Here is a 15,169-nt window from a genome sequence, read left to right as displayed (position 1 = left end):
GTTAAGGGAAAAATTAACCAGGCTCTGCACAGCAGGTTAAATATGCAACCACTTCAAACGGAAATGATCTAGTCCTTAGGGTGTTTAGTTCTGGGAAATGTGCTAACATCCAGTTCTCTATAGACAAAATAGCAAAAGCACATCATTTCAGTAGCAAAGGCCCCTTTGTTTTAGACTTGAATTTACCTCTAACCCACCAAAGTTTATATGAATTATCAAACTACTATTTCAATAACATTTTAAGCTTGCGAGATATATATATTTATTTTTTTTTCATGCCTATCCCAGATCACTTGTTCAGAGGTATATAATGCTTGCAACTAGCCAAATTTACAGAGAGTCTCCGTGGCATCCTCGTTCAGAAGACATTCAAGCCGTGATGGTCTCATAGTGTGATGACCGTTCCATCTTCCTCTAAGAGTTTCTGATCTGGAGCACGCGTTTCGAACTCGGTGCCGGCGCCACTCGCTACTGGTGGTAAGCTCACTTCGTTGGCAGGGATGAAACCGTTCTGCCCAGATTCGAAACTGAGCTCTACCTGCGTGAGCGACTGCAGGCTCTCGGCGCTGGGCGCTGCCCTGGGGATCTGCCGCGGCTCCCCGCTGTCCTCGATGACGATGTCCTCGTCGTCGTCGCTGTCATCCTCCCCCGGCTCCAGGCTGGGCTCCGGCGGCGGCGCGCAGCTGGGGAGGCTGGTGTCGGTCGACTGGCCAGAGCTGCCCGAAGTCCGACTGTTCCGGACGACGTTGTTCCTCTGGTTGGCCGGCCGCACGGTGATGATGAGGTTGCGGCTGTTGGCGATCATCATGTCGGTGACCTGGTCGAGGCTCTTCCCGGAGACTTCGATGCCGTTCACCTCCAGGACTTCGTCATTGACAGCCAGCAGCCCCGTGCTCTGAGCCAGGCCCCCCGGCACGAGTCTGGAGATGAAGATGCCCGGGACCTTCTCCAGGCCGTGCGGGGTCACCCGGACGCTGGCCCCGTCCCGGATGTAGAAGCCCAGCGGTTTCTCTGTGCCGTACTTGTAGAGACGCACCCGGCGGTGCGTTTCCGGGAGAATGTCCACGTCGATGATGGAAGACACAGGTCGGAAGTCCTGCGGCAGGCTAATGACGATGTGCGGCTTTTTTCTGTGGTTGTCGGGCCGCAACACGTTGGTTAGAACATTCTTCTTCTTGATTAGTGTGTCTGTACCAAAGGCACTGTAGTCTGCTTCTTCTGTTCAAACAAATAAAATAAAATAATTATAGGAATGCTGTGAAAGTACACGTTTATCTATGGTGGAATCTGTACAGAAAGGGCAACTCAAAACATATTTGGTACAGAAACAAAACTCGTTAAATATTAGCCCGTTGAGTGAACTCCGGAGTTGGTGATGGACGGGAGGCCTGGCGGGCTGCAATTCACGGGGTCGCAGAGAGTCCGACACGACTGAGCGACTGATCTGACCTGATCTGATCAGATAAAAAACGGAGTGCAGTAGGAAGACACGCTGTGCCAGGAAAAACCACTAGGGGGCCCTCTCAAATAGTCCCCGTGAAATTACCAGAAGTTGACGTTAGGTTTTATGAAGCTCAAGGACTGAAACATTAAATACGGCAAATGAATCTCTGATAAGCCTCACACACACATTCTCGACACCATTTATAACAAGTTACTTACACTGTATTTTCCCTACATTTGTTCAAAACCCTCCAATTTGCATGTTTATATTTGACTTAATGACATGAAATTGGACACTTCTGAAGCTCAAGTACCTGTTTTAGAGGTTGGGCAGACTGTACAGGCAGATCTCTTTTATGGTGCCTCACAGATAATTTTTTTTTTAAACAAACAAGGTCTGTGGCAACCCTGCATCAAGCAAGTCTATCAATGCCATTTTTTTTCAACAGCATTTGTTCATTTCGTGTCTCTGGGTCACAGTTTGTTAACTCTCTCGGTATTTCAAACTTGTGATCGTTGATGTCACTACCACAAAAAGATGATGACTCACTGAAGGCTCAGGTTACGTTTTTTTTTTAAGCAAAAAGGTATTTTAAAATGAAGGGTTTTTTTAGACATAATGCACTTATTTGAGCCAACATTCATGTGACTCACTCCATTGAGATAATCGCTTTATTGAACCCACAATATATCCAAGGTCCGCCTGTAATTAAGTGTAATGGATAATACACATAAAATCATAATGAAATTAAATGAACGTGTATCAAACACAGAATTCTGGTCTTCTGCAAGTACACTCTCCCTCAGTTTTCTGGGCAAGTTCTTAATCTTTCATTTTCCCACTTTTCAAAGAGGCTGAGCCGAGACAGACACAACAGGTAGGGGGCTCTGGCAAAGCTGAGCGCGCCTGACCCGATAACGGGTGTGGCTTCTCTTGCTCCAGGCAGCTTCTCTTCAAGGACTGTAGGAATCTGTGTGGCCAGTCCAGCTTGTCAGAGAGTCTTGTATTTTTACGTTTAAAAAAATCTTCCCATTTTAAAATGCTGCACCCAATTAAATAACAACAATAACCTGTTTAAGCTAAGTAACACCTGGGAGTGGGGAGTGACTTACTCTTCAAGTCAGCCATTGATTATTTCTGAGGTCAAACAGGGAGAACGGGGCACTAAAACGCGATCTTCTTAAATCGCGCAGCTGGAGGCAGACAGCCTACAAACCACACGCCTCGTCAGAGGACGAGGAAACAGAACTAACAGCAGGCACAGAAGGGGAAACCATGCTTCAAAAATTACTAGAGTGAGGGTAAACTAAAAAGAATCTCCAAGGATTAAAAAAATTAATACGAATTTAAAAAGACAAAAGTACCCCCAAGATCCCAAGAACTAAAGTCCTAGTCTCCACCAACGCTACAGAATGACAGGAACATCACCAGCCTGTGTCTGCAACACGGCTTCCATCTCCAGTTTCTTGTCCCCTGACTCTCAGCCTCCTTCTTGATGACTATTATTACCTTTACTTCATAGGAAATTAAGGGTACAAATAGGAGTACAAGTTGGAGAAGACTCTTGAGAGTCCCTTGGACTGCAAGGAGATCAAACCAGTCAATCCTAAAGGAAATCAGTCCTGAATATTCATTGGAAGGACTGATGCTGAAGCTGAAGCTCCAATACTCTGGCCACCTGATGCGAAGAGCTGATTCATTTGAAAAGACCCTGATGCTGGGAAAGACTGAAGGCAGGAGGAGAAGGGGATGACAGAGGATGAGATGGCTGGATGGCATCACCAACTCGATGGACATGAGTTTGAGTAAACTCTGGGACTTGATGATGGACAGGGAGGCCTGGCGTGCTGCAGTCCATGGGGTCGCAAAGAGTCGGACACGACTTGAGTGAACTGAACTGAAGGGTACAAAGTACGTTACAGGCAGAAGATGGGCCCAGTTTTCTGACTAGACGGCAGTGTGCACATTCACGTCATACAGTGAATGCTCAGTGCACACTGAGAACTTCAGCGACATTTTCTCGGGGCGCCGGAACACGCCTCAAAAGCTAGTTTCAGAGAAATGTACAAGACCAGGGGAACTTAATTTGGGGGCACTTTTACCACCGGGGATAATTGTGCTTCATTTATGGAGAAAGTACTTACACTGTGTTCTTACAAAGACAGAAATTTACTTATAATTTGGCTTGGGAAATAAATCCACTGACAAAACAATCTTTTGGGCAAAATGTGGCCAAAAATCTATCAACAATCTTCTCCTGACTGTGTTCATTCAGAACTGGATGTGTCATTTTATAATCAGTTAAGAAAGCTCACACAATTTTTATGTGGGAAATTTCAGACGATACAGAGAACAAAACCAAGTTGCCTACATACCTACTCATGGGAAACCTGACCAAAAGCCCCCCCCAATCTGCATAATTTGGCATCGCCTCCAGACTCTGTTTGAATGCTCTCTGCTAAATTCTCAAAAGCAATATGCCCCAGTACAAAGGCACCTTTGTTCCCCCATCTAGCTAATCAGTTTCCAGCCACTGGGAAAAGAAATATTTTGGCGGAAAGCCAGGGTGCAGGGTGTCGGTTTAAAGTGTAAAGGTGAACATGTACAGGGACCAGGGCTGACGCTCCACCTGAGCACGTCTGTCAAAGTACAAAACTGGGAACGGGACCGGGAGTTGGAAACCTGGCTCATGGCAACCTTTCACTTGCATAAACCCAGGCTGACGCAACAGCGCGTGATACAGGCTCGTGCAGCAACACCTCACCTATCCCGAGCCCAACAAGCTCAGCTCACCGAGATGGATGAGGGCCTCCACCTGGAATGCCGCCGAACAGCCGGGCTGGATGTCTCACTTCTTACACACAGAAAGCTCCTGTGCTTCAGTCACCGAGAGGGAGCCCTGTGGGCCCTCCCTCTGAGCCTCTTATTATTTAAACATTAATCCCCAAACCCCTGGCTATGTCATTCCTCAGCTGAGTCATGAGTCAGGACTGAGGGTCCACTAGTGAGTGGCAGGCACAGATAAAAAACAGAAGCCTACAGCGAATATAAAGCAAACCTCAAAACGAACAAAGTATTTCTATAAATCCCAGAAACGTCCCTGCACAGTTAGCAAAACAGCGACCATTCCTGGGAGAGTCATCAAGAAAGTTTAAGACTATGATCCGTTTCAAGTTCTGCTGGAAGACAAGGAAGAATGAAATAGTTTGGGGAACTGTTCTAGTTAAGGGGTGGCCAACCTTTTTCTACAAAGAGTTGTACCATAAATATTTCAGGGTCCTGTAAGTCACATGATCTCTGGTGTAAAAGCAGCTGCAGGCAATACAGAGGGGACTGAGCATGGGTGTTTCCATGAAAACTGTTACAAGACAGCCAGCAAGCCCGAGTTTGCCAGCGTTTGTTCTCATCCAAAATGATTAAAATGAAATACATGTGGCAGCTTTTTAAAAGGATTAAACGTCACTCAAAGCAGTATTCACGTTCTGCAGATCCCTTCAGTTTCTAATACAAGGAAAATCAACCACCAGCTACTTAAGAAGCACCTACTGCCTCGTGGCCAAGCCTTGCGCTCTGTGCCACAGATCCGACACAAGCTGTGCGGAGGCCCTTTGCTTTCCAGGCGTTTACAGACTAACAGAGGAGCCGGCAATTAACCGAGAACCGGAAACCACCATGATTACAGAGATGCCAGGAGCTGTGAAGTACCCTGGGTTGAGGGAGCCTGTCAGTGGGTGTACAAGGGCAACGCCCACCTTGCTCAAGGAAGTGAGGCTTACGCTGAGACTGGAAAAGAAACAGCAGCTCACCGGGTGGGAGGGAGGGAAGAACCTGCAGGCGCAGCCAGCCTCCGGAGAAGGTAGGCTGGGAGGGGAGCAGGGAGGAGCTAGAACCAAGTCAGCAGACAGGGCCCTGCAGACACCGGCCCCCCGGGGAAGAGGGGAGGGTTCCAGACTTCAGCCTAAGGCCAAAGGGAAGAAACCCCAAGGATTTTCTGGCTGCAAGCTGGAGAAGGGACCTGCGGGGCAAGGTAGGAGGTTACTGCGGGTGATTCAGGATGGCACCTGGCCTGGAGCAGAGGCAATGGGGATGGGAGATAAGCCTGAAAAATAATTAGAGCACAGTTTCAATAGGCTTGGTGACAAACTGATTGAAAGAAAAAAAAAGTATGTGTCAAAGGTGACAGCCAGGTTTCTGACATAAGCAACTGGTGTCATACTGTGAGATGTTTCTCTACAGTTTCTTTTTATTTTACTTAATTTTATTTCTTTTGTTATTTTTTTTTACAACTATTAAAATTATTTTCCTTAGGCCATTTCTGAATTAAACCCAACTCATTAAAAGATAACCTTAAAACACATCTCCCAAGTCACATCTACTGCACGGCACAGTTCTAAGAGATGGCTGAAGGGCCACCCGGTTCCAGGTATCTGGGCCATAAGGCCATGTCCTGAGGCAGATGAGGCTTAAAGCAAGACCGGCAGTGTCCCCAGCATGCTCCTCTGATGAAACCTGCAGTACACCCATGTTTGTCTGATGGCATACAAAAACAGTCGGCAGCAGTGCGGCAAGGAGCTGTGATGTAGGTATCCTGATCGGATCTGGCGAGGAGTCCACGCCTGTCAGTGGGGCTCAGACCTGGCTGATCATCATCAGGACGGGATGGGAGGCTTTTGAAAAAATACACATTTCCCTGGCCGTCCTCCAAACCTACAGGGATGACCTGAGTACTTTTACTGTATTTTTTTTTAAATTGGAATACAGTTGTTTTTCTTTTAAAGGTGTAACCTTTAAATATTGTCTAAGATTGTTTTCCATACAACCACCTGTACAAAAGAAGGAAAACTCTTTTTCCCTCAAATAAATGAGGAAATTCTAAACTCCAACAGGGCAAAGGGGGCTGGCAAAAGACCTGGGAATCCTCTCTGAAAATAACTTTTAAGATATCAGGTTTTTCTGTTTTGATTCTTGCTTCCACGATAACAGCCCTAGAAACAGTGCCTAGGGTTTTTCGCCTCTAATGATAAACTACTGTAAAACATAAAACTTTTCAAGATATGCAACAATGTGACCTCCAAAATCATGCTATGAAGTGGTTTATGCCTTCAATTGTGAGCTTTCACTTCAAAGAAACCTTATTTGATAGAGTGTACCAAATTTTAACAGGTCACATGGTTTCAAATTTTAAAATTGTGTTTCTGTCTGTCTTTTTGGTGCCATATCAAGTGCAACCCACTGCCCTGCTGATTCCTAAACTGGAGGCCACAGACCAGAAAAACAGAAAACATGTTATCATTAAGCAATAAAATGTAACCATACTTAATATCATGTTTTATATTAGCTTCCTAAATTTAATGTTCATTAAAGATTATGCAGAATCAGCGTTCTACTTAATCATCTGTCCAGCTTTGTTTAGAAGAAAAAAAGTATCGCCACGAACTATAGGGCACTGCTTAACTCTGTAAGACCACAAATACCTTAACGCTGCCTAAGTAAGGTGATCACAGGTCTCCGGGGGGCAATCTGGTAAACGTGGGCGGTGGGGGCCCTAGTTGGGGTGGCCGGAAGAGGCCCCTCTGAGACAGTCACCCGCACCGAGGCCTGAGGGCAAGGAGGCAGCCTCCGGCGGAGCTGCAGGAAAGCGTTCCTTACAGAAGGAACAGCACGCGCAGAAGCACGGAGGCCGAGGCAAGCTCACCCGGCCGGTGGGGTTGGAAATCAAGGGGGCTGTCGTGGTTCTGGAGAGGAGGAAGGGGGAAGAGGAGGCAGTGGGGCGGGGCTGTCGTGGTTCTGGAGAGGAGGACGGAGGAAGGGGAGGCTGTGGGCCCAGATCAGGAAGGTTCTTGCTCTGCGTGCGATGGGAGCTACTGGAGGGTTTTAAGTGGGAATGAATTGACTGACTGACTTCTCATTTTTTGCTTAAGTCATATCTGTATTAAACGTAACACTTTTAAAAACAAAACTCTTCTGCTGAACACACCGCATTTTTCTAAATCCAACTCTAAGGGCTATGAATCCTACTGACATTTGCCTCTACTGCACAGAAAACTTCTGTTGACTGTGTTTACTTCAAAAGTCCCTTTTTGAAGAAGGGACGAGCAGAAGATAACCACCCTTAAAAGAGGTTAGGATTAATCCTATGAGTGTTACAATGCCAGTAACATAAACATGTGATCGTATAATCCACAGCCTATAATCTTTCTAACAAAGGGGATAATCCAACAAGTTTGTCAGATGGCAGTAGTTTAAAAATAGTCATTCTACATTTAAATACACTTCCAAATAGCAAGTAAATTTTAATGAAAATTACAACCGCTAACAAGGAAGGCCTTTTATTCAACAATAATGATTTAAATCATTCTGTTTAAAATGACGAGTTCCACCCACATGTGCCGTCTTTCCTTCTCCAACATTCTACGCATAGCTGTCTAATAACCAGCCCTGGTCTTCGTCTCTGCTAGCTTTTCTGTCTACTCCCAAAACTTTCAACTATCGCTTTCTGCAGACTTTCAACTCTTTGCCCACCATTTCTGATTTTGCGCGTTGACAAGGCTGAAACTCACTGGCCAGATAAGCTTTTTTTCTGGCCTAAGAGAAAACCAGTTTTCTTTCCAAGTCAATCTCTCTTCCAAACTATGCCTGTTTTATGGCCCTGTCCCAGCGATCAGGCTCCAGTCCAGGAAGCTATCTTCTGCTGGACTCCTCCTCAACTCTCTGACATCTGGTGAGGAGCGTGGTGCCTCTCAAGTCCTCCCCTTTATCTATCTCACCTCGTCTCCCGCTGGGGTGGAAGCAGGCAGCATCTCTCAGCTGCCTGCTCCTCACTTAGATTCATTCAGAGTCTTCCAGAAGTAACATCCTAACTGTACCAGGCTCCTGTCACTTACTGAGGAAACGTATCTCAGGTGTCTCTGGGAAAACGAATTTGTGTGATTCTATTTGGTAAACAGTCAAGTGGTACAGACATAAGTTACCCTACCTACCCTCGGAGGTTTATTCTGTTGGTGGACTTGAGTTCCTCCAAACCCAGAAGCAAAGATACACAATCAGTGGAATTTCAGAGCCCTGGGAGTGGTCCACCGCTTATCAACTGGTTTGCAATAAAGTTTCGCCTTCAAGGGTAATCTCGGCCCACTCTCTCACACTGCTGGCTGGGTCGGTTTCCAAGCACAGCCAGGCCTGAATCACCCACCAGGACTGGGCTGGAGGCTGTCAAGCTGCCTTTCCAAACCTCCTCATTTTCCAAAGACAAAAGCAGCAGCAGCATGCATGGCGCCCAGCTACAGGCAGACACAGATACTCACACATGCAAGAGGCCACAAAGTTAAAAAAAATTTTTAGGACTTTTTAAAGTCAAAATACACTGCAGTGCTTGCCATATACAGTGGTTATTTTTTTTTTTTTTTTACAGTGGTTATTTAAAACGTTCTTCTGCAAGACCAATTATCAATGTTTACATTCCTCCAAAATAATGACTTACTAATTTTCCAGATAATTAACTGATTGTATTTTCTGTGAGAAACACCTTAGAGGAAAGTGAACATTTAGTGGAGGCCTAGTGCATGCCATGGCACTGCACTGAGCTCTATTAAACCCCCGAGCAATGCTATGAGATGGTATGTTCATTCTACAGATAAAGACATTGCAACCCAGAAGAGTAAACAGCTTTCCTTCAAGTACCTAGTAAGGCCAGTCCTCTTGCCTGGAAAATCCCATGGACAGAGGAGCCTGGTAGGCTGCAGTCCATGGGGTCGTAAAGAGTCGGACACGACTGAGGGACTTCCCTTTCACTTTCATTTTCAAGTACTAAACACAGCATTTCAAAGTCGTGACCGACTCCCTGTGGCCCATGAATTGCAGCCCTCCAGGCTCCTCTGTCCACGGGATTTTCCAGGCAAGAATACTGGAGTGGGTTGCCATTTCCTCCTCCAGGGGATCTTCCCAACCCAGGGATCCAATTCATGTCTGTTGCATCGGCAGGTGGGTTCTTTACCACCAGAGTCACCTTAGTTGCCACCAAAAAGGGAGAATGTTTCTCTGACTCCAAAGCCACACTCTTCCTACCACATCTTTCTGAATGGACAAAATCACATTCAATGTAAAGATTCAATATGCTCCTAATTTCCATTAAGAAAAAGAATCTAAGGGTTTACAAAGTAATCAAAACTTTCTAAAGTGCACTTAATTAAGTGTAAAGATGTTAATAAACCAATAATACCACAGATGTCTTAACTCGTTAATTTGGTAACAAGATTCACACAAAATGTCTAATTCCTTAAATTTGTGGCAAACTCTGTATATCCTATCAATGAGGAATTAACAACTTCTAATTCTCAAACAATGTCTCTGGATGTTGGTACTTACCCTTTTTCTGTATAAAGATCCTAAGCAGTGGGTTGGCCGTTGAAACAGCTTTGTGATAATTGTCGTCATTATTTATAGGTAGTAAATCGCCATGGATGTCTGCATAGCCTACTAAAACGTCAACATTGGGTATTTTATGAACATGTTGCAGTAATCCATAAAACTCCTCAAACTTTCCAGGTTTTGACCTTTCCAGCGAAAACCGACGAAATTCAGCTCCAAACTACAAACAAACATATTAATTTTAAAAAAGGTAACAGGATCCAATCTTATAATGCATGACATAGAAAAATTCACAGATGCAAGTTTCCTTTAATAAAGAAGACAGCCACAGTTCATAGTCAGAAACCTCACTGAAAGTAGAGGTCTCAGTCGTGTCTGACTCTTTGCGACCCCATGGACTATACAGTCCAGAGTATAGTCCAAGGACTATACTCTCCAGGCCAGAATACTGGAGTGGGTAGCCTTTCTCTTTTCCAGGGGATCTTCCCAACCCAGGGATCGAACCAGGTCTCCAGCATTGCAGGCGGATTCGTTACCAGCTGAGCCACCAGGGAAGCCCCTAGAAACCTCATTATCTGGAGATAAAACAGCCTAGGGAAGACACAGAAATGTGCCTGCTCACTGCTGCATCTCTGAAGGGCATTCCCTTCAAGAGACACAGGCTCAACTGAATCCCCGGGGTACCCAGGCCTCACTGGGGACTGTCCTGCAGAGTGAGTCAGCTCAAACAAGTCCTGTCTGGAGTCCAGATGCTGACAACAGTCTTCCCTCCTCACTCAGGCCACAGGGTAACAAGGATGTGCCTAAGTCTCTATTCTGACTGTCAGCAAAAAGCATCTAGGTTTCCTCCTCCATAAAAGGAGTAACAACTTCACAGGAAGTGGCAGGAATTAACTGCAGCATACCCAAGTAGGACTTTGAACTTCTTGGCATTAAGGTACCATATGAATGGAGGCATATTATATAGAAGAAATAAATCTAAAGATAAGAAGTGTCTTCCCTATGTTAATCTTAAAAAAAAGGCAGTTTTATTAATACATTAAATATATGTCATACAACTATCCAATTAGTGCAGAAGTGTTTAGTGCTTGGCACAGTGCTAGGCCCTAGAGAATGAAAGGCTCGGGCCTGCACCCGAGCTCAGCAATTAGTGGGTAAAGAGAATAATTACATGAGCGGTATTAAGGAACCACACAAACAGGGAGGCCGGCACTTCCATCATACCCAGTATTTATCTTCACAATTCTGATACTCACGTCTGCTTCCCTACTCTAGAATCCAGATGCCACGTGATTTCAGTGGTTCTTATGTGACATGAAGGACTGGCTTCATCCAGTCCATAATGAACAGGATCTGTGACTTACTCTGAAACTAGCACGGCATTTCCTCAAATGTGGAAACCTAAGAAAGATTCATCAGCCTTCCTCAAAAAGTGCCCCAGTCACACAAGTTTGGGAAATGCTATATAACTATAATCACGCTCTTGGGAATCACTGGGCAGACCAGTTATTAAAGACGAGGTGAAGCCCTGGGGTTGATGAAAACAGAAAAAAAACTTTAAACTGTTTGCCAAATGTGTTTGACCACTGAATTCCTTTTTCCTCTAAGTATCTATTATTGGATAGTAACACTAGTTGTACTACCAACAGGGCCTTAAACATCATGCAGAGAAAGTCCTACTGGAATCATTTGGTTACAAATGTGTCCATTCCCTTCCCCAAGGATCCCATGGGCTCCCTGGATTCACCACTTCTGTTGCGGCAAAGAAGTTTATCCGCCTTGCTTATACCCATACTATTTGCTCGTTTTCAATTAAAATGAAAACTCAGTAAAACCACCTCTTACTTCTAATACATTAAAAGTTTCCAAAACACATTCCTCAAACGTAAACACTAACATTTGTCAAGAAAATAAGGTGACTCACACCTAAAGCGCTCAAAAAGTTTAGTCACACCTTCACGTTTCAAAGTAAATAAAAACTGGGGAACACCCTTCATATCAGAGTCAGTCTTATGATGTTATCAAAAGTCATAGTTTCTCCTCCGTTTTCTTTATCCTGGTATCGCAACATCCCAGTGCTTCTGACTCATCCCCAGGTTTCCCACTGCCCCTGGTGAACGGGGGTAACAGCTGATAATTGGGTATTTTAGGGCTGCAATGCTTTTGCTAAAGCTTGTGAATAAAAATTCTTTGCTCGACTTTTTCTCTTGCTTAAATGTTATGATAAAAACAATGGGAAATTGTAAGGCTTCACAGTAGATGTGCCCTTTTGCAAAGTTAGCAGAAAAAAAAAAGAGAAATTGTTATGCTTCTTGCAGCAGAACAACAGGATTAAGAGAACTTTCTACTACATGAAGAAAAATACAAAAATAGAGATAAAATTAAGACCCAATCAACAACTATTAAAACTTTTTTTAGCCTGGTCTAGTTTGGCCTGGTCATGGGGATGGACACCAGCCACCCAGCATCTTTTGGTACAACACTCTAGAAATGTAAACTTGATTTTAGGACTGGTTCCCCATGAATAATAACCAGGAAATGTACAGCTCCATGACTATTCCAGGTCTTTGATATCTAAGACTGTTGAAGGACATCACCTTGATTAAGAGCTCTCTCAACTCTACAGATATAGGAAGATAAATGTTACCAAAATGTTACCATAAAGAAAAGTCACATGGTAACTGGTATCACAACTTAACTATACTTATATTTGCACGATCCATTACTTTATTTGTACCATTTTCCCCTTTCCAGGAGCAAAGATATGACATTGACAACTTGCTTTTAATGCAGAAGAAAAAGAAATCCTGAAATGTGGATCTGCATACCACAGAGTTGGGGTCACAACTTTGTCATTATCAACTTTGTAAAAAGCTGTAATATCACCACCAAAGCAGTGAAAATGGATGTATTGTTTCACCCATCTGTCCAAATATTGTTTAAATGGTGAAGGTGTCAAGTGCTTTTCTTTAGCCCCTTAAAAATAAGTGTGCAGTTAAAACACAAGGTGTCAGAGACACACTAGAAACCGCACCTCCCCTGGGCCTGTTGATCAGCGGCTAGAACACGAGTGGGACCCTTGACTCTGTTTAAGAGATACGGTTCACCAGAAGCGCAGCAGAGCAGGCCAAATATATAATGGGCAGTGTGGGAAAGATTCACAAGCCAGTTGACAGAAGAGACGCACGGAAAGCCTGAAATTCTAGTCCCTACACGCTTGAGGTTTCCTAATCTGAAAGATAAATTACCATTTGACTGTATTCATCAGAGCACCTAGAATCCCTACTCATTTTTTTCCTATGATAAAAAGTAAAAGACCTGCTACCAAGATTAGGACCATGAACTGAATTTTAAGATTACGCAATATCGTGTTTTTCTTTTCTTAACCTCAACTCCCACAAACCCAAACTAGATTTATAACAGAAATGCTGTGAGAAGGTTCAACCATTGGGCACGGAACCACTACTGCCACTATATGCTAGAGGAAAAACTCTCTCTATTTTGTTATCTTAACTCTTAGTTCAAGCACGTCACTTCAATTCGCTATGGCAATTCCATGGAGGACACAGCAGACAGTGTATTCCTGAACCTGCTATATTTCTGTTCTTATTAAGCAGAAGGGCTTTTAAGATTAGTACCTACTGTGATATGAGTTAAGTTGAAAATAATGTTTTAAAATGTTAAAAATGAATGCAGATCTCAGTTATGGCAACTTACAGGACTTCGCTTATCAACTTCAGATAATAAAAACCCTTTTACCCCAGAGAGCCTTCCTTACTCTACTTCACTGAAAATCACTCCTTGATTTTGCATTCTCCCTTCTACCCCATCCCCGTAATCTTATACTCGGTAAGATTTATTTTTGAAGTTGATACGCTTTTCCTTTTTTCCTATTCTTCCCTGTGTTTTGATCTTCCCAACTCTTATTTTAAATGTTCACGGGCTCAGCTCCATGTGCTCTCTTTGGTATTCCAGAAGGCCTAAAACTTATCTTGTAAAAAGGGCTTTAAGGTTTTGTCACAAAAAGCAGAGCTTGTTGAAGTCAAAACCTTTCTGAGCCCCTGTCTTCTCCGAGAATCAGACTAGATTATCTAAGTCCCTTCTGGCTCTTCAATTCATGAAATGCTTGCTTGAGAATGTTCTTGGGGCTGCCGATCATCTTCAAATTCCAGCTTAAAACCTCCTTTAGAAAGCATTCCCTCACTAATCCAGATACACTGTCCTGTTCAGGGAGCCTTGCAATTTAGGAATTCAGAGGATACCCACACGTTGTCATCAGCAGATGGGCATACCGTTGGTCAAGAGGGAAAACACTTGACTTGAAAGAGTAGCAGGATGGAATGAGAAGGGTATCCAAACTCAAAACTGTGAAGTGCCACTCACACGAAAGGTGACAGCGTTCATTTTACAAGATTCAATGCATACCAAAGTTCGCGCTAGAAAAATCCCTACAGGAAGCAAAAGCTAACTTTTACATTTGGGTGAGTACGGGTGTTTCAAACACTCTTCCCTCACATGCCAGAAGGCAGAATTCCTCCAAACCTTTCGTACCACGCTGCGCTCGCTCAAATGCCCCCCCATCCTCGGGTATGCCTTGGGCCTGACTCTCATCCTTGAAGGGGAATGATTTCTTACGGAAGGGGATTAATCGCTCGGCGGGGCTCCTGCCTTACCTGGGGGCGGGAGCGGACACAAGGCCCCCCATCCTCGGCAAGTTCATTCCCCACCGTCTCCAGCCCCCAAGTCCCCCCAGAGCGGCCCCGGCGGTCCCAGACACCCGGCCAGCCCCTGGGGGCCCCAGGCGCAGTCACTGCGGCCCCCCGCCCCCGGGCTCCCCCAGCTTGCCCGGGCCCGCGCACCTTGCTCTTCACTTCCATGGTGCCCAGGCAGCCGCTGCCCGCCCCGTGCCGGTGGCCGCGGTTCATCCTGAGGCCGGGCCCGCGGCGGCCTCCTCCAGCCGGGCCGCCCCTCGGGGGCGCGCGGGGCGAGTGCGCGGCCGGCGGGCTCGGGGCGCGGCGGCGGCGGCGGCCCGGGCTCCTCCTCACAGGCACCTGCAGAGGCGCGGCCGCGGCTCGCGTCTCCGCGCCGGGCCCCGCTCGGCTGGCTCCTCACGCAGCGGGACCGAGGGTCGGACTGGCGGCGCGGCGGGCGGGGACGCGGAGCCCGCCCTCCCGGCCTCAGCGGCGGCCGCGACGGCGGAGGCGGCGAAGGGGGCGGAGCGGCGGGGACACGCGCCGCAGCCTCGCTCTCGGCCGCCGGCCCCGCGCGCGCGCGCTCCCTCACCTCGGGCCGGGCCGCCGCCGCGGCGCGTGCGCGCGCTCACCTGCAGCCTCCGCCGAAGCTTCGGCGGCCCGCGCTCCG

The 15,169-nt window shown here is 45.9% G+C and overlaps 1 protein-coding gene across 1 annotated transcript; it reads right to left on the bottom strand.

Moving 5' to 3' along the window:
* Positions 1–237: 237 nt before the first annotated feature.
* Positions 238–14,918, bottom strand: PARD6B (par-6 family cell polarity regulator beta). The gene is given in 3 exon segments (NM_001098104.1): positions 238–1,218; positions 9,806–10,028; positions 14,668–14,918. Coding segments are annotated over 3 exon segments (1,122 nt in total). The 5' UTR covers positions 14,734–14,918; the 3' UTR covers positions 238–385.
* Positions 14,919–15,169: the final 251 nt, after the last annotated feature.

The sequence above is a fragment of the Bos taurus genome, chromosome 13 (genome assembly GCF_002263795.3).
Source record: "Bos taurus isolate L1 Dominette 01449 registration number 42190680 breed Hereford chromosome 13, ARS-UCD2.0, whole genome shotgun sequence".
Classification (NCBI taxonomy): Eukaryota; Metazoa; Chordata; class Mammalia; order Artiodactyla; family Bovidae; genus Bos; species Bos taurus.
The sequence above is the reverse complement of the archived record's forward strand: the minus strand, read 5'-3'. Positions and strand labels throughout refer to the sequence as shown.